Source organism: Saimiri boliviensis, chromosome 5 (assembly GCF_048565385.1).
Source record: "Saimiri boliviensis isolate mSaiBol1 chromosome 5, mSaiBol1.pri, whole genome shotgun sequence".
Taxonomy (NCBI): domain Eukaryota; kingdom Metazoa; phylum Chordata; class Mammalia; order Primates; family Cebidae; genus Saimiri; species Saimiri boliviensis.
The window spans coordinates 130,233,309-130,260,118 of record NC_133453.1 but is presented as its reverse complement, the minus strand read 5'-3'; the positions used below and the strand labels follow the sequence as shown (position 1 = coordinate 130,260,118).

The following is a 26,810-nucleotide window of genomic DNA, read 5'->3' as shown; positions in this document are numbered from 1 at the left end:
GGCACAGTGGCTCATGCTTGTTATCTCAGCACTTTGGGAGGCTAAGGCAGGCAGATCACCTGAGGTCGGGCATTCAAGACCAGCCCGACCAACATGGAGAAACTCTGTCTCTATTAAAAATACAAAAAATTACTTGGGCATGGTGGTGCACACCTGTAGTCCCAGCTACTTGGGAGGCTGAGGCAGGAGAATTGCTTGAACCTGGGAGGCAGAGGTTGCAGTGAGCCCAGATCACACCATTGCACCCTGGCCTGGGCAACAATAGCAAAACTCCATCTCAAAAACAAACAAACAAAACAAAACAAAACAAAAACAGTGTAGTGGTTTAGAGATCATAGAACAGAATGCAGATGCTCCTCAGCTTTCAGTGAGGCTACATCCACATAAACCCATCATAAGTTGAAAATACTCTTAAGTCAAAACGCATTTAAATACACCTAATCTTCTGGACATCATAGCTTAGCCTGGTCTATCGTAAACAAACATGCTCAAAACACTTATATTATAGTTGGCCAAAATTATCTAACACAAAGCCAATTTTATGATCAAGTGTTGACTATATCATATAATTTATTGAATACTGCAATGAAAGTGAAAAGCAGAATGGGTGTACGGGTACTCAAAGTACAGTTTCTACTGAATGGATATTGTTTCAAACCACTGCAAAGTTAAAACATTCTAAGTTGAACCATCTTACCTTAGGGACCGTTTGTATTTGAAATTGAGGCTGTCAGAAAAAAATACTAGGTGTATATTACGTATCTAGAATTTATTTCTTTTATCATGTCTAAAGAAAGATATAAAAAGGGTTACTTCTCCACATAAATGAGGAACAGATAAAGAGTGGGGTGGACAGGAAACTAGAAATGAGCTTTCCTGAGCCAAGAGAGTTCCATCTTATGAGAGGAAGAAGCAGGTCTCTTACTTGCACAGGTGTAGGCATCTTTGTTGGTGAAAGGCTTCATACACTGGCTACAGCTGATGGGACCCACGATAGGAATGGAACTGAAAGTGTGCCCGTTGAGACTCTTCTTATCTTTCTCTTTGTCTTTAGAATCTTTCTCCTTCTCCTTAATCTTATCTTTTTCTTTTTCTTTTTCCTGCCAAAAAAAAGAAAAGAATACACAGTTAATTGTACACTGAATGGCCTTCTCCTTTCCTGGGTACCCAGATGGCATGCGATCAAGAGTGGCTGCTGACTGTTTTGGACAAGAGTGAGAAACCAAGTTCTGGGCAAAGTTTGTTTTTTTTTTTTTAAATTAAGATATTGGCATGCAAGATACATTAGAAAATTCACATGAAAGCTCAGCAGGCTGAACAGTCTTGGCAGTGGCTTATTCAGTGGTTATTTCTACTGACAGACATAATGGCCTGCAAAGAGGCTTCTGAGAGCCTCAGCACAGCCCTTCCTCAGCAAGCCACACCATGGTCCATGCAGGAAGAAAGCCATGGGTTTAGGGTCAGCTTTAGGCAGAGGGCAGAGAACGAGTGGTAGCAATTCTGGGACTGGCCTGAGGGAGAGAAAGATGCCTGGGCCGCATGAAAAATTACCGAGGCTCCTCTCTTAACTTTCTCACATCAATCACATATCCCTAAATGAAGGGGTATCTATGAAGTTTCCTCCTTTACGTTAGTCAAAAATATGAAATATGCTCCACATATACATTTTCAGTCTTTGCTAATTAGAATTTTAAGGTTTATAAATATTAACTTTGGCCTGACTTTCAAACTGGCAAGAGGAGACTGATGGGGGGGGGGGGCGCTGGAAAACCGCACAGTGGTTAAGAACACAAGACAATGGTGCCAGACCTTGGTTCAGACTCAGCTTCTGCTACTACTTCTCGGTAATGGCCTGATCTTGGGTAAATTATTTCTCTGAGCCTCAGTTTTCTCATTTTTCAAATGGGAATAAGTACCCATCTCATGTTTTTTATGGCACACAGTGAATACACAATAATGCCTAGCAATGTAATAATAATTAGTCATCATTTACTGGAAATGAGTTTCACTAGCTCATTACTCTCCGAAGCCAACATGGAAAGGTACTGCTTACAGTAAAGGAAAGGAAGTTTTGATGTGAGCCAGAAAGATAAAAGAAATTGGGGACTGGCTAAAGGACAACGGTGCAGGGCAGGGAAGATAGGAGAATGCGCAGTTGACAGGAAGGAGCCTTGTTAATTTTTCTCAGCTGGGTGTGGTGGCTCCCGCCTGTAATCCCAGCACTTTGTGAGGCTGAGGCGGATGGATCACCTGGGGTCAGGAGTTCAAGAACAGCCTGGCCAACATGGTGAAACCCCATCTCTACTAAAAATACAAAAATTAGCCGGGTGTGGTGGTGGGTGCCTGTAATCCCAGCTACTTGGGAGGCTTAGGCAGGAAAATTGCTTGACCCCAGCAAGCAGGGGTTGCAGTGAGCCAAGATGGTGCCACTACACTCCAGCTTAGGTGACAGAGCGAGACTCGATCTCAAAAAAAAATACTAGTAATAATTCTTCTCAAAAACTGCCTTTGTTGTCCCTCAAGCTAGTTAACAACAGGGTCACTTTCTTTAAGAAAATGGGGTACCGGGAAAAGAAGTCTCAAGGCCTACCAGCTCACTCACTCCTGTACCCTGAGTACCTAGGGGCGCAGGAAGGTAGGAAAAGCAGGCGGTGTCCTTAGGTTGGAAAGATAAGCTTCCTAAGATGTACTCTCTGACCTCTTTTGTGAAGCTCCTTTCTTTCCTGTGGTCTTCTCTCACTTGTCAGAGTGGCAACAGAAACTGATACTCATCTTGTTCTTCCTGTGTGCCCAGCCACTACCCAGGTGCTTCCAATTACTAAGCAGGCCATAACTGGACCAGATACAAAGCGCAGGGGACACCAGAAAAGGAGAGATCAGTTTGGGTGACTGATGAAGCACTGGGCTAGGAGTCAGGAGCTCTAAGTGCCAGATTACTTTGGCCATGTCATCTCAAGAACAACGTAAGAATGTCAGAAATGTTCTAGAGATAGACCAAAAGCAGAGGACTCAAATGACATCAAGCTACAATCTGAGAGACTGTTATTAAAGCTTACACAGTCATGAAGAAGATGGAAAAGAATTCAAACCTTGAAAACTTGAAGAACTACTGATGAGTGCTGGGTCCTTAATTATTAACACCTAGAGCAGTCAGGGACATTTCAGATGGATACCATTCTGAGGAGGCCAGGACCACGGGGATACAGCCATACTCTCCATAAAAGGTCCTTTAGAAGCACTGTTTGGCAGATTACTTGGCTGGTAAATTAATATCAATGTAATGATTTCCTTTTGGACCAACTGGACTACCATTCACAGAGGTAGGAGATTTTACCTATTGCCAATACTATTGTTATGTCCTAAAAAAATTCCAGAAAAATGGGTGTACCAAGTTAGTGATCATGACAACTACTAAATGCCTTACATTTTGAATCAATGTCTTCTACGTACATCACTTCATCTGACTCAGTAACTCTGAAGTGGACAGGGTGAGCATGATGCTTCCCATTTGACAATGCAGAGGATAAAGAGAAAACACCTAAAAATCTCAACAGTTACTACGTGCTAAGCACTGCAATAAGCAATTTACATGTATCTTCTCACAACAATCCAATGAATTGAATACTAGGTATAATCTCCATTTTACATCTTAAGAGATGGAAGCTTAGAGATGCTTAATAATGCATTTGATGCTACACACCAATAATTGCCCAGGATGAAGTTAAGATTCAGATCTGGCTGATTGTAAAGCTCCGCTCTCACGCACTGCACTATGCTGCCAGGGACTTGCAAAGGGTAACACGACAATGATCGGCACAGTCAAAATAGGAAGCCAGGTGTTCTTTCTGTTCAGAACCCATCCACCGTAATGAAATGGTAGATATTTGCTAGATCTATGATTCATATGAAGCCTTTTATTAATAAAATACATATAATGAACACTTTAGGGCCAAATTACTATACTTTTAAACTATAAAAAATAACGAGAGAGGAAGAGAGAAAAACTCCTTCACTTTACAAAACAGGAAACTGTTCTGAGTGAAAACTGGTAACCGCTAAAGTACATAAAACTTTAACAATCAACAACAAAATTTGAGTTTTTTCAAATAATTTAACTAAATTTTGCTAAAGGTTTTTCCATGCATAAAATGTTAAAAGGAAAAGCATCTGATTTTTTGCTCAGGAAAGTTAAAGCATAATGTAATAGTTTAAAAAATCTTTTATGGCAACTAGCTTTTCCTCTCAAGCCTCGCAAGGCTCTTCAAATCTGAATAAATAAGACATAGTTTCCCTTTGCAACAATCCAAATTAGTTCTTCCCAGGATAGAAACAAAACAAAACAATTAACTCCACTGCCCCTTTCTGTGTTTCTTAGAATTTAGTGCTTTAAAGAAGTCAGGCTCTTACCTCCCCATGCTTTGGTCCTATGAATCTCACTGTTACGTGGGGTATTTCATGAACCCGACCCCATTTTATCGACATGATTCGACCCCCATTCCAGGAAATGTGCTCTCAAAGAAGCGGGGGTGCATGCCGTCAAGGCAGAGCTCAGCAGCTTTGAGCTGCCATTAGTGAAACCGTAAGAGGAAGCCAGAGACTGGTTGAGAAAGGGAAGGAGGGAGGGCTGAGGCTGCTTGTTTCCTTAAGACAGTCTTAACTATTTGAATGCTGCTGGTAAAGCCAACAACCCTTGTTATAAAGGATACAGGAAATGAAACAAAACCCATTCCCCCCAAAAACAGTGTGTGTGGACAGTGCTTAAGCGGCAATGTAGGAACTCTAGCAAGGTTTGAAGCCAAGTTTTACAAGGGAAGTTAAGAAACACATCTTATCTATTTAAAAATAGACTCTTCATTTTATAAATTGCAGTGAGTTTCATAACAAAACTTCTTAGTGAAGTCGCCTGTGGTAAAGTGGTGACTAGCTGTTTTCTGAAGTTTGACTTTTCCATGTTTAACAACTGGCAAAATGCTTGATCTGTGTGCTGGGGAAACAAGCTAACGGTATTTAACAGGGATAGATGCAGGTAACAACTGCACTAGGACACTATGAAAGAGGATTCTTCACTTTTCCAAAAATACTCCTTTATACATGTAATTAAAATGAAAAAGAATCAGAACACTTTGGACAAGTGTGAAAACATGATATGATCAAACAACTGTCGTGTTACAGATCTTTAATCAAAGAAGGAATGAGAGTTATATTTAACATTGACTGAAGCCTTTGTCAACACTACTCTGGGAGGCCCTTCTGAAAGGCCGATGGGTACAGCTCTTTTTAAAACAAACCACAGGACCTAGGAGCTGTAACTGAATGTCCTGTTAGAAGTCATGTAGTATTTGCAGCTGTGTAAGAATCTAACCTGTGCATTTTCAAAAATACCTACTTCCAGTCAACGGATTTGTTTAAAACATTTCTAACCAACTCTTGTTTGTCTACAAAGAGGAAAGCTTAGTATTAGGTTGGTGCAAAAGTAACTGAGGTTTAGAAAAAAGAAAACCAGTGTGATAGGATGGTTTAAAGAGGTCACTCCACTCCCTTTGTGAACTCAAACATCATGCATATAGAGTGTTTAAATACTCTGAAACATGCAAACTTACTAAGCAGGAATCAGCACTACCTCTCAAAGATACTAAGACAAAAGCAGAAACTGCCAGTCTTCCTGTTATACTTCCTGTTTAGTCCGTCTTCGACAAAATCATTCTATATACTTTATCTAATCTAATCACTTATGCCAGTTGTTGATAATTCTCAAAGGACATAGGATCAAGGTCTCAATTTCTTAAGTTTCTATACAAAACTCAGTGCTCCAGACAAAATATGTTACTCTCCTGGAAATGTGAACAGTTTATTGCCTACTGGCTTTTGGCTTCTTTGGACATGTTTAAGAACTGTTTATGATCATAATTATACAACTGAATAAAATTTATCTAGGTTAATCACTATAACCTACTTGTTTTTCTTTTCTTTATTGCTTTGAAACTGCCATTGCAATAATCTATTTTCATAAAGATTATACATATATACATCATGAATAGAAAGCAGATACTTTCAAACCATCCTTAGACACTTTTCTAAAAATTAAAGGTGGCATTTTAATATTATATTCAGTAGACGCTTAAATTTTTCCTTTAAAAGATGTAGGTCTAGTTTTATTGTAAGGCGGATTAATAAAACAATTGGGTCAGATGGTCTCTCATAGCATCTATTTAAAAAGTAATTTTTAAAAATGAAAATTTATCATTTTGGTAGAAAAATCAGTGTCAACATCCATAGTAGCACTTTAGATTCGTTAACATTATGGAGAAGTAACATTATTCAATAAATTAGCATCATTATGCTAAGAAAATTTATTATTTATTAATTTTTATGTTATTTTGAAAATACAGTACTTCTGTAGGGTAAAACTCCATATGGATACACAGCACAGTGAGACAGGGTATTTAATGTAACAACACAAAATATACTGCTTTACTATTTCTCTCTCTCTCTTTTTTTTTTTTTAAGAGACAGGGTCTTGCTTCATTGCCCAGGCTGGTGTATATACAGCTTACTGAAGCCTTGAACTCCTGGGCTCAAGTCATCCTCTTGCCTCAGCCTCCTGAGCAGCTAGGACTACACATGTGCCACCACACCCAGCTAATTTTCACAACTTTTTTTGTAGAGATGAGGTCTCCCTATGCTGCCCTGGCTGACCTTGAACTCTTGGCCTTACGAGATTTTCTCATCTCAGCCTCAAAGTACTGGGATTACAGGTATGTACCACTGTGTCCAGACTCCCCTGCGTCCAGGCTCCCCTGTCGTTTTTTTTTTTTTTTTTAAATCTTTTGCTACATTGACAAAAGCCAAGCTGTTCCAATTTTATCTAAAAGTGAGCTAACAACAATTCACTATAAAAGGTGACTTACGGTGCCACTGGGACACTCTGAACACTTCGTAATGGGAAATGGACTGCAATCCAGGATTATGAATTCGTAATTTTTTGGTTTCCACGGCTAAAGACAGCATGGCCCCAAAATATCAAATCTTGAAGCCAAGTCTGAAAGAGGGACCAATCTCAATTGCAAAAGAGTGTTGTCATTTTGACAAAGGAGATGATCAAAGGCAAGAGGTCAACTGATACGAAACAGATTCCACCAGTGATCACAAATTTCATTTTAACATAAAGTATGTTTTCTCCTGTCCTTTCTGCTCATCCCCTCCTAGCAAACTCCAGTCCCTTCAGATTAAAAAAGTTAAAAGAAAAAAATTATACCGTATAGTAACATTTTGTTGAAGCACAAAATGATGAGTACTACTTCCTGGAAGTCAGATCACAAGAGGTTGTGTGACTTGAAGCCTATGTCTCTTGCTTCAGTTGTAAAATTGTGAAAACGTAAAAGGAGGCTAGGATGAGACTTTTTTAAAGGTCAGGGTCCAGTTTCTAAATTCCATCTTAACATTGTTTTTTTCCCCCCATCATATACGTGTTTACTTCATCCATGAGATCAATGGCATATTCATTGCTCTGTCCCAAAAATCCATGACACTGGCGAGATGGATAGGAAGGAAGAATCTCCATGTATTTACTGGTCTTCCATTAAAAGCTTGTTGGAAGACAAGATTCAGCAGTTTAAAAGCAAAACAAAAGACAACAGAAACATTTTGAATGCGTCCGAACTAGATCACAAAGTTCCACAGGGTCAAGACTTTGTGCTTTAGTTCTCTTAGGTGCCTGTTAGCACATAGTGGAATGCTGAGACCAGCCAAGTCATTTAATAATACTTGGCTAATTTATACGGATCTGTCCAAGGGGATTTTCTTTTGTTGATATCAACTAGTACCCAACCCAGCATGATAAGTAAAATAGCTAAGGCTCTATCTTAAGCCTGGCTGACAATATGTAAATATATAGAATACTGGTAAAGCATTCTACAGTCTCTGACCTTCATTTTCTTTTTTTTTGAATTATAAGACAAGGCTGAGTCTGAAGTTAACAAGTCTGTGACTATGCTAGAAATAATTTGCTGGACTCTTTGCATATCTCCCTGATTGCCTACTTTTTCTCCATTCTGTACCTGAATAGGAGAAATGAAAAGAAAACACAATTCTTGTGGCAGGTTTTGTGGAAAATTCTTTTTGAACGTATCTGCTAAAGAAAGAGATCTTACAAAACATGGTAAAATACTTTAGCTATACTTCCATCAACCCACTGAAGTGAGGGCTTGAGAAGCTTAGTGTACCTTGTTTTGTGAGGAAGGAGGCAATGCCCTTTTACACACACATACACACACACACGCGTGCGCGCACACGCAGAGGCGATGCCCTTACACACACACGCGCGCGATGCCCTTTTACACACACAGACATAGGCGATGCCCTTTTACACACACACGCACACACACACAGGCGATGCCCTTTTACACACACACACGCACACAGAGGCGATACCCTTTTACACACACACGCACATACAGGCGATGCCCTTTTACACACAGGCACACACAGGCAATGCCCTTTTACACACACATGCACACACAGGTGATGCCCTTTTACACACACACACACACGGTGATTCCTTGCAAGAGTTCCTTAACCGATTTCAAATGTTTATCTACTTCTGTCTTTATTTTGTTAGAGGGTGTTGTGGGTAGATTTAAAGTTTTTCCCCATGGACTTGAAATATTTGGAATCTGTTTGGGTTTAGCACTGGGAATCAGTATAAGAAAGTGAACTTTTCTTCTTTTCAAAACACATTTTAAAAAAAGATTAGAAATATATAAAACAAAACATTAATCATACTTATCTCTAAGTGAGGTTACTACAGGATATTTTCATTCTTTTACTTTTATATTTTGAAGAATCCTATAAGGAGCATGTAAAAAGTAACCACATAAAAAATGTTACTTTAGGCTGGGCACGGTGGATCACACCGGTGCTTTGGGAGGCTGCAGCTGGAGGACTGCTTAAGGTAAGGAGTTAGACCAGCCAGGACAAAACAGCAAGACTTCATCTCTACAAAAAAAAATTAAACATAGCTCAGCATGATGGCACATGACTGTAGTCCTGGCTACACGGGAGGCTAAGGTGGGAGGCAGGAGACTGCTTGAGCCTGGCAGTTCAAGACTGGAGTGAGCCATGATCACGCCACTGCACTCTGGCCTGGGTAATAAGAGGGGAGTTGTCTATGCATACACACAGACATATACATAGACATAGACACACACAGACTTAAATATTTCATCTCCTAAGCACTAAGAGAATATATTCTAAAATGTCCCTACTTAGAAATAGATCTAAGAAATCATATTAGTCTTAAAAGTTCTTGTAGTCTTCTGTGGGATAATCATTCTTCCCTCTAAATCCAAATATAAATATTTTCAGTCCTTTGATCTTGGCATAAAATCCTTTCTGTTGCATTTAAACTGATATTACAGATTTAAGCACTGTGGTTTAATGAGAATACGGGGTTTGAAACCAAAGAGATCTGGTTTGAACTACCTTTCACATGAGAAGAACATCCTTGGTAAGGTAACTCAGTTTTAGAAAAGAGAGATAATACCTACCTGATAGGGTTGTTGAAAGGGTTAAATAAGATAATACATAGAAAGCACTTAGTATATAGTAAAAACTCGGTAACAGGTAGTTCTAATTCTTGTTATTTTCCTTATTATTTTCATTTAAATATTAGGCGATTTTAGAGAGTAATTCTGAATTTATTTCCATTTATGTCTCCATGATTCAGCCAGTTCTGGTGTTACGCAGGCTGTGACAGGATCCTACTGAGGACCGACTGTGGTGGTCACAAGCAATGCCCACAGCGATACTTACTTTGCTCTTCTTACTGCTGGACATTTTATTCTTGATGTAGCTGAATGTACGACTCACTTTTGTTCCACTCTTCACTTCAAAATCTTTCTTGGAGGGACATTGTGTCAAGAAATTATAGTTCTCTTCTGTTATACTAAATAAAAACAAGAAGATTGATTTTTTTTTTTAAAGGACTATACAAGTTAAATAAATGAGAAGCAGAATAAAATGTAGATGAAGGCTGCTGAATGGCTTTTTATAGAGTACACAACAATGCCCAGGTCTTGTTATCAAAACTTGTCTACGTTTCTATCGCTAATGTTTTTTGTTCACTTGTTTTAGAGACAGAGTCTTGCTGTGAGTGGTGTGGTAATAGCTCACAGCAGCCTTCAACTCCTGAGCTCACGCAATCTTCCTGCCTCAGCCTCTAGAGTAAGCTGGGACTAAAGGCACATGCCACCACGCATGGCTATTTTCCAATTATTTTTTTTGTAGAGATGGGGTCTTGCTATGTTGCCCAGGCTGATTTTGAACTCCTGGCCTCATGCAATCCTCTCACCTCAGGCTCCCAAAGTGCTGGGATCATAGGCATGAGCTACTGTCTGGCTCATTGTTAATGTTTTAATTATGAATTTTTCAGTGATCTCATGTTAAAAAGAGCCTATCAATTGTTCAATAATTATATGGAATCTATTCATCTACAATAGCACTCAATCTACAAACTCCTTTGCAACAAATAGGTGCTTGAAAGGAAACTCATATATGTAACAGAATGGCAGGGCATTTGTTAATAGGGGTTGCAAACCAAGGAATCTTATGACTACATATCCAAGTTCCTTAAAGGTAGATATCACAACTCTTTTCTAGCCTTTTAGCACACTGGACAATCAAGACTGTGGAATGGTCCATGCAGCTAGGTTCAATTTTAAGAGGAAACATAATGAATAGCAGGCAAAATTGAGGCAGAGTGTAGAAGAATCAATTTTAGGAGCTTTACCTAGATTCAGTTTTACCGATCCATCTGTTCAAGAAGCCCACATAAAATCTAAGTCCATCAGGATGGACATGTTCTAACTTAGGAAACCTGCAATGGTTGATTTTCTTAAATGCTGGGCATTTGGGCCAGGTGTGGTGGCTCATGCCTATAATCCCAGCACGTTGGAAGGCCAAGGCGGGCGATCAATTGAGGTCACGAGTTCAAGGCCAGCCTCACCAACATGTTGAAATACTGTCTCTACTAAAAAATACAAAAATTAACTGAGTGTGGTGGTACGTGACTGTAGTCCTGGCTACCCAAGAAGCTGAGGCAGGAGAATAAGTCGAACCTGGGAGGTGGCGGTTGCAGTGAGCCAAGATTGTGCCACTGCACTCCAGCCTGGGTGACACAGTGAGACTCTGTCTCCAAAAAAAAAAAAAAAAAAAAAAATGCTGGGCATTTGAATAAATAATCCGTTATACAGAAAAGGCATCCATTGATATTACTTTGCTAAGGTGTTCTAGAATAGTTATTTTAGAACTTTCCCATAAAACAGCAGTGTTGGCTGGGCGCTGTGGCTCACGCCTGTAATCCTAGAACTTCTGGAGGCCGAGGTCGGTGGATCACCTGAGGTCAGGAGTTCAAGACCAGCCTGGCCATCATGGTGAAACCCCACATTTTAAAAAAAAAAAAAAAAAAAAAAAAAAAAAAAAAAAACGGCAGTGTTTGCCTCTAGAGCCTCTGTGACAGGGCAGGCTGCAGGCAGAAGCAGCACCATAAGGGGTCCTGTCAGCAGTCAGAGTTTATTTATATACGCATTGTTTACAAAACAAAGCAGTCTATTTTCAAGATAAAGGGGAAATGGTAAAAACACCACTGCTCTAGAAAGGAGAAAGAATAAATAAGCTATAAAGCAGTGCAAAGAGAAGCACTCATTGCAAGGGTTCTGAATCAGAATCACAACTGACGCCTCTGTGAAAAGGAAGGCCAACTCAAAAAAAAATTGCAGGGCAGCCATAGGAACCCCAATTGTGCTTCAAGTAGAATATACAGTCTCATAAGCATGAAAACAGAAATGAGTCAGAACAGAAATCTTTCGCTTGCTGTCAAGCAAAGAATCAATTTACTTTGACAAAGCTATATACCATTTACGTCCATACAGAAGAACACAGCTTTAAAGCCTAAAACAGCTAAGAGTTTTATAAAATATGCACACGCACACAGACACTAATATGAAACAAAATGTTGTTAGACTATTAGATTTAGGAATGAAAACTCCCCGTAAGTAAAGTGTGTGCAAGTTCATAAAGTCAAATAATAGTGTACCCTCACATCGACAAATGCAAACAATTTTTATCCTGACGACAGTGTAATTAATCGAAGTAGAAAACTACTGAAGACATTAACTTTAAAAGATATAGCCTTCATTACAAAACCACTACTTTTAGTCATTATCCCAAATTTATCACTCAAAGAAGAACCCAATAAGCTCAACTGACTTAGTTAATATAACTAAGTGGCCTAACAGATCTTAAATTTCCTTCATTTTATTTCTGAAAAAAGGAGTAACAAAACAAGTCTGTAATACCTCTCAGTCACATTAGCACTGGTATTGTGGAAGGTACTGTGGAAGGGCCGTGAATCTAGAAAACAAAAAAGGCAGAGGAAAAGTTAGAACCAAAACATTTAATACTGGTGGTGGGTAGAATATTTAAAAATTCACAGTGACACAGCTAAAGCAAAAACAGCACGTCAACGTCAGCACATGGCACCTCCTCCTTCTAAAGGTTTGAAAGAAGGAAAAATTAAACTTGAAACCCTCAAATTAGAACCACAAGCAGGCAGTGAATTTCCCATAAAGAAAGTAAGTTTAATCCAGGATTCAATTAATTGAAAAGACTCCAAATAACTTTTTCTAATGCTTAAACACATATGAAGCATGTTAATTCCAGTCCTTATCAATCTTCAGTTTAAACAAACTGTCCTCCTGAGATGACATCATAGGAAAAATACAAAATAGGAAATTAAATATCATCTTTTATCCCTGTTAATCCTGCTTTTATATGTTTCTATACTAAAGATCTAGCTCATCGATAATAATTTCATGATAATTTCTAGAAACAGATTAGCAAACAGGAAAGAGCATCAAAGTTGATTATCAAGTCTTGGGTCTGTCACTAATTTGGGATGAGACCTTTGGATTTAATTTCCTCATCTGTGAAATGAGGAAGATAAAACAGAAGGCAAAGTCCTTTCCAGGCTAATAGAGATAAATAATGAGGCAAATGCATACTTCTTCCTTCCACAACTACTGGATCATAAACTGTCTCAGGTCATTAAAATTCTAAGACTATGTCCAATAGGGCAATATGAAGAAAAACCAGAAGGAACATTATCATTATTTTTATCCACCACGTTAGTAAAGGTAGAGTTACTAAGACTTAGATGAGAGGAAGTCCTCAGACATAGTGACAAATGCTTTTCAGTTTTCAGGAAATCAGCTATAGAACTATTTCCATGTATATTTCCGGGAAATAAAGGTTACTCTGTATCACTGTTGTTTACAACGTAGACAAAACCCCTTCCTTTCTCCTTGAGGTTGGTTTCAAGGATCTCTGAGATTACTATGAGCAAAATTTTAATCTGATGCAGATTTGAAGATGTTCTCCAACCAGATTACCAGCATTTGAGCATTTGGGCCAGGCAGGTGGCTCACGCCTGTAATCCCAGCACTCTGGGAGGCTGAGGTGGGCGGATCACTTCAGGTCAGGAGTTTGAGACCAGCCTGACCAACACGGCAAAAACCCCTCTCTACTAAAAATACAAAAATTAGCTACCCCTGGTGGCATACACTTTTGTAATCTCAGCTACTAAGGAGGCTGAGGCAGCAGAATCACTTGAACCAGGGAGGCGGAGGTTGCAGTGAGCCAAGCCTGTGCCACTGTACTCCAGCCTAGGTGACAGAGCAAGATTCCATCACAAAAACAAAAGAAAAACAAAAGCACCCCAGATTGCCAGCATTTGAAACTCTTCAACTCTCAAACTGTTCTAGATTCTGAACAGAAATGCAAAACTGTAGTTATTATTTTTATTATTTTAAAACTTTTTTAGAAACAGGGTGTTGCCACGTTGCCCAGGGTGGTCTTGATCCCTCGGGGCTCAGGCAATCCTCCTGTCTCAGCTTCCCAAAATGTTGGGATTACAGGTGTGAGCCTTTGCACCTGGCTAAATTTAAATTGCCAAAAAGTAGGAATAATACATAAGAAACCTTAAAACAAATTCTAAGTCTTCAAAAGATTATCTTCTATATTTTTTTCTTTTTCCCAGTTTGGGGTGGTTCTTCTATTTATTCACTTACAACACATGGTAACAACAGCCAGATGAGAGGAAAAGATTAGCAGAGTAAGAATATCTGAGATCCATCCCCAGGTTCTGCATGACCTAGGAAGGAAACTGTCAGCATTTTAACCTCATGACGTCTTAGTGTACTTTAAAAAAAAATCAAGAGGATAGTTTAAATCAGTGGCTTTAAAACTTTTCCTACCCAAGGAAACTTCAGTGATATAAGCAGCATTAAATTTTCTAAGCCTGCCTGGAATCTATTATACATTTAAAAAATTACCTAGTAAGTTACCACCCTAATAATATGAACTAAATAAAAATAAAATTCATAACGCAGGAAAATACTAACACAAAGCCAGGCCAATAATAAGCTTCCAGTAGATACCTGTGGAATAAATTTAAAACTGTACAAATACGTGACTGAGTACATATGACTACTATAATACTTGTAGTAGAATCTATGACTCCTATAATATTTCCAACTTTTCTACTGCTAAAAATTTTAGTTATGACCTTTTAGATGTGGCTCTGAAAACAGTAATTAATTCACCAATGCCTCTGAAGTTTCTAGTGTCATCAAGTTTTCAGAGCATCTAAGAGTAGAAAATAGCCAATGCTACTTCCATGACAAAATTATGGACAAAAGAAAAGAAACCTGTCATTAAAGTTAGCCCGCAAAGTATTATTGTGGGTAAATAATATATTTCAACTAGATTATCTTTCAAGGCATGAAATAACCTTCGGACTTATACTACAAGCAAGAACTTCAGCTTGGAACTACTGGATGCACACGGTCAACGTTTCTCAGGAACTAGTGTTCCATGGAACACGAGTTTCATGAAATGTTATATACGGTGCTGCACATATTGTGGTTTCCTAGTTAATACATTTGGGAGAAGCAGTATACATTTGGGAGAAGCAGAATATCGCCTTGGAAATCCACAATGTAATACAACGTTAGCATTTTAAGCCTGCTAAACCCAGAGTTTCCCAAACTTATTAATACTTGGCCACAAACCAACCCCTCCGTCCTTTTCCTTCTCCCTGCCCACACCTAATTCTTACTAGTGCTTTTGAATTTAAGAAACACATTTTGAGAAGATATTTGATTCAAAAGTTTGTGCAACGTTCTGTATGTTTAGGGTTCCACTGTGTTGCATTAACAGAGTGACCAGTGCTGTTAAAGGGTTATAATTCTGTATTAGAGGGGCTTTGGTTTACTTGTCATGCTGACCTGGCTACTTCTCTGAATATTACTTTTTTTTTTTTTTTTTTTTTTTTGGCGATGGAGTCTTGCTCTGTCACCCAGGCTGAACTGCAGTGACACGATCTCGGCTCACTGTAACCTCCGCCTCCTGGGTTCAAGTGATTCTCCTGCCTCAGCCTCCTGCATAAGTGACTGCCACAACACCTGGCTGATATTTTTTTTGTTGTTTTTGGATGGATAGGGTTTCACCAAGTTGGCCAGGCTGATCTTAAACTCTGACCTCAAGTGATTTGCCTGCCTTGGCCTCCCAAAGTGCTGGGATTAGAAGTGTGAGCCACCATACCTGGCCTAATACAAACACTCTGAAATGAAAAGTTGGAAAATTTTTGAATATCCAAAGTTGAAGTGGATTTTCACAACTTTCCTCCTATTACAACTGGGATCACCTTATTCTGTCTATTTTTCAAACATCTTTTATTAGTGAAACATATACCAAATGCTTAATAAGGCCTCTATTTAAAACCAAATTAACTAAAACATTTGTCTTACTGTGCATAAGGCACTTGCCTTTAAGAACAGTGTGAAAATGCCAGCTTGAGCAACACTTAATATTGCTGAAACTTAGGATCAGCAAGTGGTAGGGAATTAGGGCACTCAATCATATGAATATGGTAACTGTCTCAGACTCATAATATGAGTTATATAAAAATGATTCATTATTTAACTTTCTATTATAAATGCTTTCTCCATTAAAAGCAATCCTGGAGTATTCTAGAAATCTTGCACAATTAAAGATTATAATTTTCATAAAGTGGGTTATTTCCTTTCCAAGTTTACTAAAATTGATGCCTTTTAAAGTTTTTATACTAGGCATTATCAAGTAAGAATGTATTCATTTGAAACCTACACTTACCCAAAGAACTGAAAAATAAAAGTTCAAAAGGATAGAGAAAGTAGGAGACAAATATGCATATAACTCTCTCCCTCTAATGCATAGGGTCTAATCTTAAAAGAAAGGTATTTTTAAAGAAACCGTCTGAAAAGCAGGAAAAAAAAGTCTAACAATAGCTTTTAAATACCACAGATGAACATCTAGGTATCTGTCCCATGAGACAGAACAACAAAACAAGGAAAATAAAATTTACACTATCGAATAAAAAGTTCTGTGAAATTAGCACACAGTATTACAAAGAGTACACAATGGGATGGGAACACATCCCCTACACCTTTGAGGGTATCTGTGTGCTGGAAAGATACCTTGTGCCCTGGAGTCAAGAGGCCAACGGCTCAGTGTTAGCAGTTTAAAGAAGACAAAACATGTTCTATCCAAACCAATTCTCAAAGCCAAGCATGAAGACAAATGACTTACAAAGGATGGCATGCAAGGGGCTAAAAGTCCCCAAACAATTTCTTAGTATCAAGCCTACAGCATTTTCTGAGCTGGTCAGACCTTCAAGAATAGTCGCTGGACACCAAAGTTGCTTACTTACTATGAAACTCCTCCTCCTCATCACTGGAATAAGAAGAGCCGAGAGAAAACAGAGTTTTAGACTTAAGGAGGAGCGGAGAGATGCTGATGGAGGAGATCTGCCTCGCTGGCCGCCTCTGCTACTGAGCTGAGGAGGGTCACAGAAGACATTAGAGCATGCACAGATTACGCCAGGACCTTCAGCACATGGCGAAACAGTGTCATGTCAATGGCCTACATGGTTCCAGGAAATGCTGTATAGGTGAATGATATAATAATTTGCGTACATTTTCATTTCCATTTAAGAATAAACAGAATTCTAATGCAGTTTCCAAAAAATTCAGCTAATAAATACATACTTGTTAATTATGAAAACAAGAATAATTGCAATTCATAGCTGGGGTTTTCTTCTTTAAAAGTATACTAAAAACACCTAGTAGTGGTGTTTCTTGGGATTCTGTATCTGGCTCTCTTCTCCCTCACCTCAATGTCTTCATTCACGCTACCTCTTAACAGACAGTCTGCATATAAGACACTGCTGACTCACATCTTTCTAATCTGGAAGCCAGATCTCTCTGTTTAGCTCTAGAGTCATTCATCTCCCTGCTCACCTACAGGTGGATGTTCCACAGGCAACTGAAGCTCCAAAAGTAGGTAAGTGAACTTATCCTTCCTGCAGACCTGTTCTTCCTCCTGTGTTCCTTCATTTAGTGAGTGGTACCTAACATCTTACTCATTACTCAAAACAGAAACCTGGGCACCATCCCTGAATCCTTCTCTTTGACGCTTTACTCAGCCTTGTTCATTGTGTCTTCCAGCTCAACCTCTATTCCTCCCCTATCACCATTGCTCTCTGCCCTGCTTCAGGACACTGTCAACTACTGTAACTTGAATCCTGAAAAAGCCTTCTACTTATCCAACCTCTCCTCCCAAAACATTTTCACTATGGTCAGGCTAAAGTGTTCTAATCAATTAATCGATCAGTTTAATCAATGTAAATGATACCACTTCCCTCAGGCCAGAGGCCCAAATTCCTCAGTCTTGCTTTCCACATACTAATTCACCCAGTTAATTCCCAGTTTCCTTCTGGCCCAAACTTTAATATTATCTCTCCTTAGTAAGTTTTCTCTGACCCCTGAAGTCTGCCAGTCCTGTAACATCAAATGCTTAAGTTGCTGCATTAACCATTTTCTATTAGATTCACTCATTTTCATCTATAAATGTGGTGAGGAAAAGTACCCTATCTGTAAGTTCATCCCTCTCCTACCACTGGCTAACCTGGTGTATGGAAAAGAATCTCAAATATTTACTAAACACATTAATAAATGAATTTCCCTTCATCGGATTATCTGGAGTCTCAATATCCTAAATGAAATGAGAGAAATGAAAAAAAAAAAAAAAAAAAGTCCTGTACCTACGTAATATAAAAGCCACTCCATACCCCAGATAAATAGGAGAAAAAGGCCCCACATGATCTTTCTCTGATGCAAAGAGGAGAAATGCTGTGAATACTTCTGTACTTCTGTGGCCAAGCCTCTCCCACATCAGTCCCCCAGGCACCAACAAGCCTCATGACATAGCCAACGCCCGTGCTACTGTGACCCCCTAAAAAATGGGCTGGCAAGTAATGCTCATCATATCCCACCCTTCTCATCAAGACAGCAAGTCCAAGACAGGAGCCACTGCAGCTTTTCCCGTCCTCTGTGGTTCCTAAATAAGCTACTGCTTACCTGTTCTCCACCCCAGCAGATGATACAGAAATATTTCAGTCACTCTCTCTACTCAGTATTTCCCTTTACATCAATAGACGTTTTTCAAATAGATCCCAGCTTAGAAATGATGCTACAGTTTGTCTGTTTTTTTAATCTAGCAAATGACCTAACAAGACATTCTGGACAATAGCTCAGTGGAAATGCATTTTCAGAAATGCTCGAGTGTTATTGACAGCTGTGATAAACTGTGGTTGAAGCAACTAATAATTTCTTTAGAAGGAAAAAAAGCACAGGTAAAAGCTGGAAAGCAGTGGGATTAGGATGAGTTTAGCAAACATTCTGTTCCTAAACAAGCATGTTCATAAGAAACAGCCAAGCGTAAGACAACAAGGGACAATGTTCTAGCAATGGTAAGCAATGTTTAACCCTGCTTAAGCTCTGGGCAGAGAAAAATGGACCCTGGCACTGTTCTGGTTACTGTGAACAATCACACTCCACAATGACAGCATGTGCTTATTATATGACAGAAAACATGCCACAGACTTCAAATAAACTCAGATTTAAGCCATATCACATTATCATCCCCATTTAACAGTTGAAGCAAAGAATTTCAGTAACAAGCTCAAAGTAATATAGCCACTAAGTGTGCTTCAAGTATCAGTTAAAGTATTTTAAGTGTACCCAACATTTTAGGTTTTAAAAATCACTGAGGACTTTAATTATGACACTATTTCAGTTAGGGAGACTATGACCATAGATGAATCATGCTGAGTATTTAAGTGATTTGGAATTGAACACTTGAGTCTTGAGCACATTATGAAATACCGAGTTATCCTGATGCTTCTGGCATACCATACAGACTTTAACACAAGGTTTAGTCTTCTCTTCAGTCAGAATTTTAACATTTCCAAAATGATGTATTATGTTTCTAACGTAGAATAACAAATACAGTTGGGAAACTATTTTAATTGCATATAGGAGGAATGAAGGAGAAACACTGACATCAAGATTGATAGGTCCTTCAGTTGCAGTATATGCTATTAGGAAGGTAAGTGGGACAAGCTATCATTCCAGCCTCCACGACACACATGCTACAAACCAGAATGAGGGTATTACAATTGGATGAAAGAAGTGAACTCTTGCTCGAAGCTCCACTTTTGACATCAGTCTACTACTGAAATAAAGTTCCCTCAATGAGTTAAGCAGAAAGTTTCCCAGCAATCTATGTGCCAGAACCTCTAGAACAGTGCTTTTGGGAGTTAGCTGCATTATTTATAGTGTTTGTACAGCAACTGAAAACACGGTCAAAAAGCACCTTGTTTCGTGAAGGAAAAATAATGAAGTGTCTCATCCACAAGGAAACAAAATGTGTCAGAAAATACAGGAAAAATATCTCTCTATGCAACACATTCTGTTGGTACTAGGTATCTGTTATTATATAAGTACAATATCCACTATGCTGTAACACTTGCTGGTCATGGAAAGAGGGCACAGTGGGCTGAAACGTCTCACTTAGAGTGCCTTCCTGGCCGCCTCTGGCTACCGAGTGCTAGCATTCCGGCTTATCAAATTTACTACAAAATATTCAATTGTAATTTCCTTTCTATACAAGCCAAACCCCTAATTCAAAGCCAAATTTAAAAAAAAAATCAGAACAAGCAAAACCAGGAAAAGCTATTTCTGTCACAGTTCTGGGGGATGTATCTTTAAGAATATGTCTTCATTAGTATCTTTTCTCAAACAGGCTAGATTTGTAATCATATGAAAACAAGAAGAAAGTTAACAGAATCATCCATTATGTCTTCCTCTCTAATTTTTTTTGAGGCAGAGTCTCACTCTGTCACCCAGGCTGGGGTGCAGTGGTGCCATCACAGCTCACTGAAGCCTTGACCTCCTGAGCTCAAGTGATCCTCCTGCCTCAGCCTCTGAAGCACCCGGACTACAGGTATGTGTCACCATGTCTGGCTAGAGACATCCATTTGTCTTAATTCCACTGTGAAAATTTTAAAAATTAGGATTCCAGTAAGTCATGAAGTGAGACAGAATATCTTATGAATACCGGGCATCTACTTCTTTCACCAACTCTTAAACTGAATTATATCAGGAATCAATGAGGAAACTCCAGAAATACCAGGAAAGTGTATTTACTTCCTTTGCTTCAGTCTCCAAGACACATGGTCTTTCAGCAAAGAACATAATGTATCACTCACTCCCTCTCTGACGAGAATTTAATATTTATATCAAGATCCCACACAGCAACTACTCATAATAAAAAAATCAACATTTAAAAAACAAAAACGAGGCTTCTCAAAGAACAAGTTGCTTTCTTTGTGGCAAACAACACTGATCCAATCCAAATACGTTTTTGAGTCTCGCAAGGCCCTGTGCTTATGGATGCCACATCTCTACATAACTTCCATCGTCAAGTGATCTGAATCTGCACACAGGTCCACTAACCCTTTTCAGATAAAATCCTACTGGCCCTCACTGAACTAAATCTCTCTCTCAGTCTTGCTTTGTCCTTCTGAAGCTTGACATTGCTGAAAAGCTCAAATCAGTTACTGTGCCAGGTTTCTCCAGTGCCAAATTCATGAAAGACAGAGATCAATTGAGCAACTTTTCAGATTAAAGGAGTCTAAAGAGACATGACAACTTAATTCAATGTATGGTATATGGCAGTATATAGTATATGGTACTCTTATGTACTATGTTAATATAAGAGAATATCATTGTTTTTAGGAAATATACATTAAATTAGACGTAAAGGAGCATTATGGGTATAACTAACTCAAGTGTTTCAGAAAAAATCTTTAAGGGGAGTGATAGAGAGACAGAGAGACAGAGAGAGAGAGGCTGGCAAAACAAGTATTATGGTAACATTTGAGGACCAGAAGTGAAGAATACATGGGAATACTTTCTACTATTTTTACAACTTTTTTCTTAGTGAATATTATCTGTAATTATTTTTCAAGTCTAAAATTATTTCAAAATAAAAAGTTTACCCAGGGCTTCAGAAGAAAATTTAAGAAAAAATTTTAAAGTTTTAAAAAAGTGTGTAAGATTTATGCCCATGAATACAACAAACTTAATGTATTAAGGATATATACGTGTGTGTGTGTGTGTGTGTGTGTGTGTGTGTGTGTGTTCATATATATATATATATATATATTTTTTTTTTTTTTTTTTTTTTGACAGCGAGTCTCACTTTGGTGCCCAGGCTGGAGTGCAGTGGCGAGATCACAGCTCACTGCAACCTCTGCCTTCCAGGTTCAAGCAATTCTCCTGCCTCAGCCTCCCAAGCAGCTGGGATTACAGGCATGTGCCACCAAACCTGGCTAATTTTTTTTGTATTTTTAGTAGAGACAGCGTCTCACCCTGTTAGCCAGGCTGGTCTCAAACTCCTGACCTCAGGGGATCCGCCCGCCTCAGCCTCCCAAAGTGTTAGGATTACAGGCATCAGCCACCGTGCCGAGCTCCCAAGGATATTTTTAGGTAGCAAGAGGAGGAAGATCCCAAGATGAACTGTATGTCACCTTTTCTGTTTAAGTGCTAAACCATTCATCCAAAGAAGCTGCAAGCAAATTTTGGCAGGTAATGTTATGGGGACTTAAAGTGAGAAAAGTAATAGAGTGGTTAAGATTTAATATATTTAATTTTTTAAAAATGTAGTATACTCACTGTCCAATCCAGGATGGCTGATAGTCATTAACGAGATGGATTTTGTCAACGGAGAGGAAATGGCTGATGTACAGTAATTAAATCCCTGCTGCTTAGATCTGTGACATATCTATGAAGTAAAAAAGTAAAGAACAGGTTGTAAGCATATGCTCTCTTATTTCTAGAAAAGCATAAAACTTTATAATTAGACCCACATATAAAATAAGGCAGTCCAGAAGGGAATGAGAGCACAGGCTTTGTGGTCAGACACTCTCAGGTTAAAGTCTGCTCCTGCTACTTAACAGCTGCTCAATTTCAGAGGAGTTAGTTAGCTTCTCTGAGGCTTAGTTTTCTCATGTGTAAAATGGGGACCATTAGGGTATCCATTCTTTTTTTTTTTTTTTTTTTTTTTTTTTGAGACGGAGTTTCGTTCTTGTTACCCAGGCTGGAGTGCAATGGCGCAATCTCGGCTCACCGCAACCTCTGCCTCCTGGGTTCAGGCAATTCTCCTGCCTCAGCCTCCTGAGTAGCTCGGATTACAGGCATGTGCCACCATGCCTAGCTAATTTTTCGTATTTTTAGTAGAGACAGGGTTTCACCATATTGACCAGGATGGTCTCGATCTCTTGACCTCGTGATCCACCCGCCTCGGCCTCCCAAAGTGCTGGGATTACAGGCTTGAGCCACCGAGAGTATCCATTCTTTCAGTGGTTCTGTATCCCTCATAGCAACTAACAATATTTCAAACTTAGTAAGTACTTAATAAATATCTGCTGGATGCATAATCACATAAAAATGATTTAACTCAAAATATCAAACTGTGTACTTGTTCTTTCAAAGTCTAAATATTCCTTCATACAGATATAGTAGGCTATTGGTAATAATATTCTGATTTTACTTTATTTTTAAGACAGAGTCTCCCTCTGTCGCCTAGGCTGGAGTACAGTGGCACCATCTTTGCTCACTGCAACCTCCTGGGTTCAAGTGATTCTTCTGCCTCAGTCGCCCGAGTAGCTGGGATTACAGGTGCGCACCACCACGCCCAGTTAATTTTTTTGTATTTTTGGTAGAGACAGGGTTTTACCATGTTGACCAGGCTGGTCTCGAACTCCTGTGCTCAAGTGATCTGCCTGCCTCAGCCTCCAAAAGTGCTGGGATTATAGGTGTGAGTCACCACACCTGGCCTCTGATTTTAAATAACTGGAAATTGAGATGCAAGTAAAGTGTTTTAAGACCACAAATAAAACAATAGTGTATTTGCAAAGAAGCCTCAATCTCTTCCCTTTCCTCTTCTACGATGAGACTGTTTCTACATGAACATAAAGGTAACTGAAATTCGATAACTTTTATCAGTAAATTAACAAAAGCTTTGGGACCACCTAACCCAATCACCTGCAGGAGTTCCTGGTATAATATCCCTCAAAGACAGTCACCTAGTGTCTACTAGTACACTTCTGGAGATAGGAGCCCATTCTAACTGTTAACTGACTTTATCATTAATCCTTTCCCTTCACAGAAGGGAATCTGCCTCCTTATGACGCAAACATGTTGAAAGAGAAGCAATGAAAAATCCGTTACTAGCATGAACCTGACTCAATTAGGCCAGACTTCTGATTATTTAGAGCTTGTTTCATGTGTAACCATGGAAGCTGAGGCAAACAGTTGCTATGTTTGAAATAAAACTGTGAGGTCTAAAAAATGACCTCAGTGAAAGGCAGAGACTTTTAACAGGAAGTTGGCTGCAGGCAACCCATCCAGATCAGAGTGATACAAGCAGCTCAAATACCCACCCTGAGGTTGCACACGAGATAAAAACTATGGGTGAGCAGAGATTCCAGGAAGGCTAAACATAGCAACTTTAGAAAGACTGAATCAGAAAATTCACTTCAGAAAGACAGTTTATTTTAGAAACTTATCAGTGGTAGCAACGTCACTTACTAAAACGCAGGGTTATCTGTCAAATTCCTGGAAATACTTATCTCAGAAAAGGTATCACATAAACAATATTAAGAAAATTAAATCATTCTTATTTCCTCATTAAAACTCACCTACCCCAAAAAACTAAAAAGCAGCAGTGAAATTAACAGCCAGGAACTGAATTTACTACTGTTCAGCTAACAGCCACTTACATGGATTTATGCAAGTCATTTAAATGGACTTGAGCTGAATCTGAAGGGATATATCATGTCTCTGTCTATGATTCCGTTTACAAATGCACAATTCTAATATTTTATCTCATCCTGCAAATGATATCCAAAGGATTCTATATATTTAACATGCAATTTATCTTAAAGATTTTTTTTCTCTGATTTATCCTTAGCCAAGCTGTGCTCAATAGCCACCAAAGAATCGTTCTTATTTTTTCCTTCCCGTTTCTTTTACCACTAGGCTGAGTAAATCTAAATTACCTGCTTCAACAAGCACATTATTCACATTTTTATTTTTTCTAACCCTTTCCAAAGTATCAGATCAAGTAGAAAAAATTTTTAAAGGGGCAAAATTCATTCACGTCCTCAACTGATTTTCATTACGCATAAATCTCTCTTTTTTTTTTTTTTTTTTTTTTTGAGACGTAGTCTCGCACTGTCGCCCAGGCTGTGGTACAGTGGCATGATCTCAGCTCACTGCAATCTCTACCTCCTGGGTTCAAGCAATTCTCCTGCCTCAGCCTCCTGAGTAGCTAGGGCTACAGGTGTGCACCGCCACGCCCAGCTAATTCTTTTGTATTTGTAGTAGAGATGGGGTTTCACTATGTTGGCCAGAATGGTCTCAATTTCCTGACCTCATGATCTGCTCGCCTCGGCCTCCCAAAGTGCTGGGATTACAGGCATTTAGCCACTGTGCCCGGCTGCCTGTATCTTTTTATTCATCTGGTCGCACACAAGCATAAGTGCTGGATTAATTACTAAGGTTATCCTTCAGAGCCAAATTTATATTTGGTCATGTCAGTGCTTCGTAGCAGGATGCAATAAAAATTAAACTTCCACACAAAGTCCTCCTCAGCACATCATGGAAGAGGTTGTCAACGTTTTTGTTTAATTAGAAATATATCATTAGATACTGCCCCAAACTCCAGTCATCTATTCAAAAAGCTTTTTTTAAAATTATAAATGTTTCATTTGGAGGACATAAGATGTATCCCAGAATGTTTTCATAAATTAATCCAAAGTCTCCTGGCCCAAGAGGAAAAGACTTGCAATAAGGCAGAATGCTATAAAAGCATAGAATTCGAATTCTCAACTCAAAATCTCCCCAAGGGATTGTCAAAAGTGAAAGTAATAATGAGGACACCCAGAAGATGAGAACTAAGAAGTCACTTTGACTTAGCTGACAAGGAAATCCATGACCTTCAAAACAGGAGTTTCAGGAAAGTGGCAGCAGCAGAAATTAAGAGATGATTAGGTGATGATAAGGAGAAGGCAAGGGCCAGGCGCAGTGGCTCACACCTGTCAACCCAGCACTCGGGGAGACAGAGGCAGAGGATCACTTGAACCCGGGAAGGTGAGGCTGCAGTGACTCATGATGGCACCACTGCACTCCAGTGTGGGCAACAGGGTGAGATCCTATCTCTACATACATACATAAATGAAATTTTAAAAACAGAAGGCAGGGAGCATAGATGCTCTCTTAAGAATTCTGGCAGGAATGGGAAGGAGAGAGAATCCATGGTCCTTTCCTGGTGTAGTAAGAAAGTTTTTTTTCTACAAAGGAGAATCCTGGGATATGTTTTAGAGAATTCGGAAAATCAATAATGGTATCATATTTCAAGATTCATTTTACTATTGAGATGGTAAAAGAAGGTCTCAGATAAGAAGGAAAAACTCAGTTTAATATCCTGGATACTTTCCTAATTTAAAAAAGTGTGCCTTGATGGAATATTTAAATCTATGCAGATTAATGATATTCTTTATTTATTTACCTTTTTTAGAGACAGAGTCTTGTTCTATCACCCAGGCTGGAGTGCAATGGTGCAATCATGGCTCACTGCAGCCTTAAACTCCTTGTCTCAAGTAATCCTCCCATCCCAGCCTCCCAAGTAGTTGGGACTACAGGCGCAAGCCACCATATCCAACTAAGTTTTTAATTTTTTGTAGAGATGGGGGGCGGGGGTCTTGCTATATTGCCCAGGCTGGTCTTGAACTACTGGGCTGAAGTGATCCTCCCACTTCAACCTCCCAGAGCATTGGGATTACAGGTGTGAGCCACCATGCCTGACCCTTTTTAATTAAGTGCTAAAAGCTTGCTTTAGTGCTAGATTAAGTATATCATATAATGGGTAAGTAATCATAGCTACTAGCCTTATATGAACAGAAGCCTTTGGCTTCTATGTTCATATTTTGTGAAATACATTTTTTTCAAAATAGACCTATTTAAGACTTACCTGCTGATCAAACATCCTATGTTCTCTGTGGTCTGACTCTAGATCCTCTTCTGAAAGTGACACCAAGGAATCACCCCGTTCCTCACCACTGAAAGGATGTCTGAGCTCTTTGGCATTTACAGAGCTTACTTCTAGAGATGATGATGGCTTGTTTCCGATACCAGCTCCTCCTGTCAAGCCTTCTAGACTGAAACTGAACACAGGGCACAAAAGTTAATTCTTTCTATTTCTGGGTCTCAAAAACGAAGGAAGATACAAAATTCCTTTGGGTGTATCTC

General features: G+C 39.1%; 1 protein-coding gene across 13 annotated transcripts in view; it reads right to left on the bottom strand.

Annotated features, from left to right (window-relative positions):
* The window catches only part of AKAP13 (A-kinase anchoring protein 13), a 383,896-nt gene that overhangs the window by 46,559 nt on the left and 310,527 nt on the right, over positions 1-26,810 (bottom strand). For all 13 annotated transcript variants that reach the window (XM_074399972.1, XM_074399973.1, XM_074399971.1 and 10 more), the window contains 5 exons: positions 26,533-26,725; positions 22,173-22,281; positions 12,354-12,408; positions 9,811-9,943; positions 926-1,100 (listed from right to left, as the gene is read on the bottom strand). In XM_074399972.1, the coding sequence (XP_074256073.1) occupies positions 926-1,100; positions 9,811-9,943; positions 12,354-12,408; positions 22,173-22,281; positions 26,533-26,725 (665 nt within the window). The remainder of the gene's footprint in view (positions 1-925; positions 1,101-9,810; positions 9,944-12,353; positions 12,409-22,172; positions 22,282-26,532; positions 26,726-26,810) is intronic.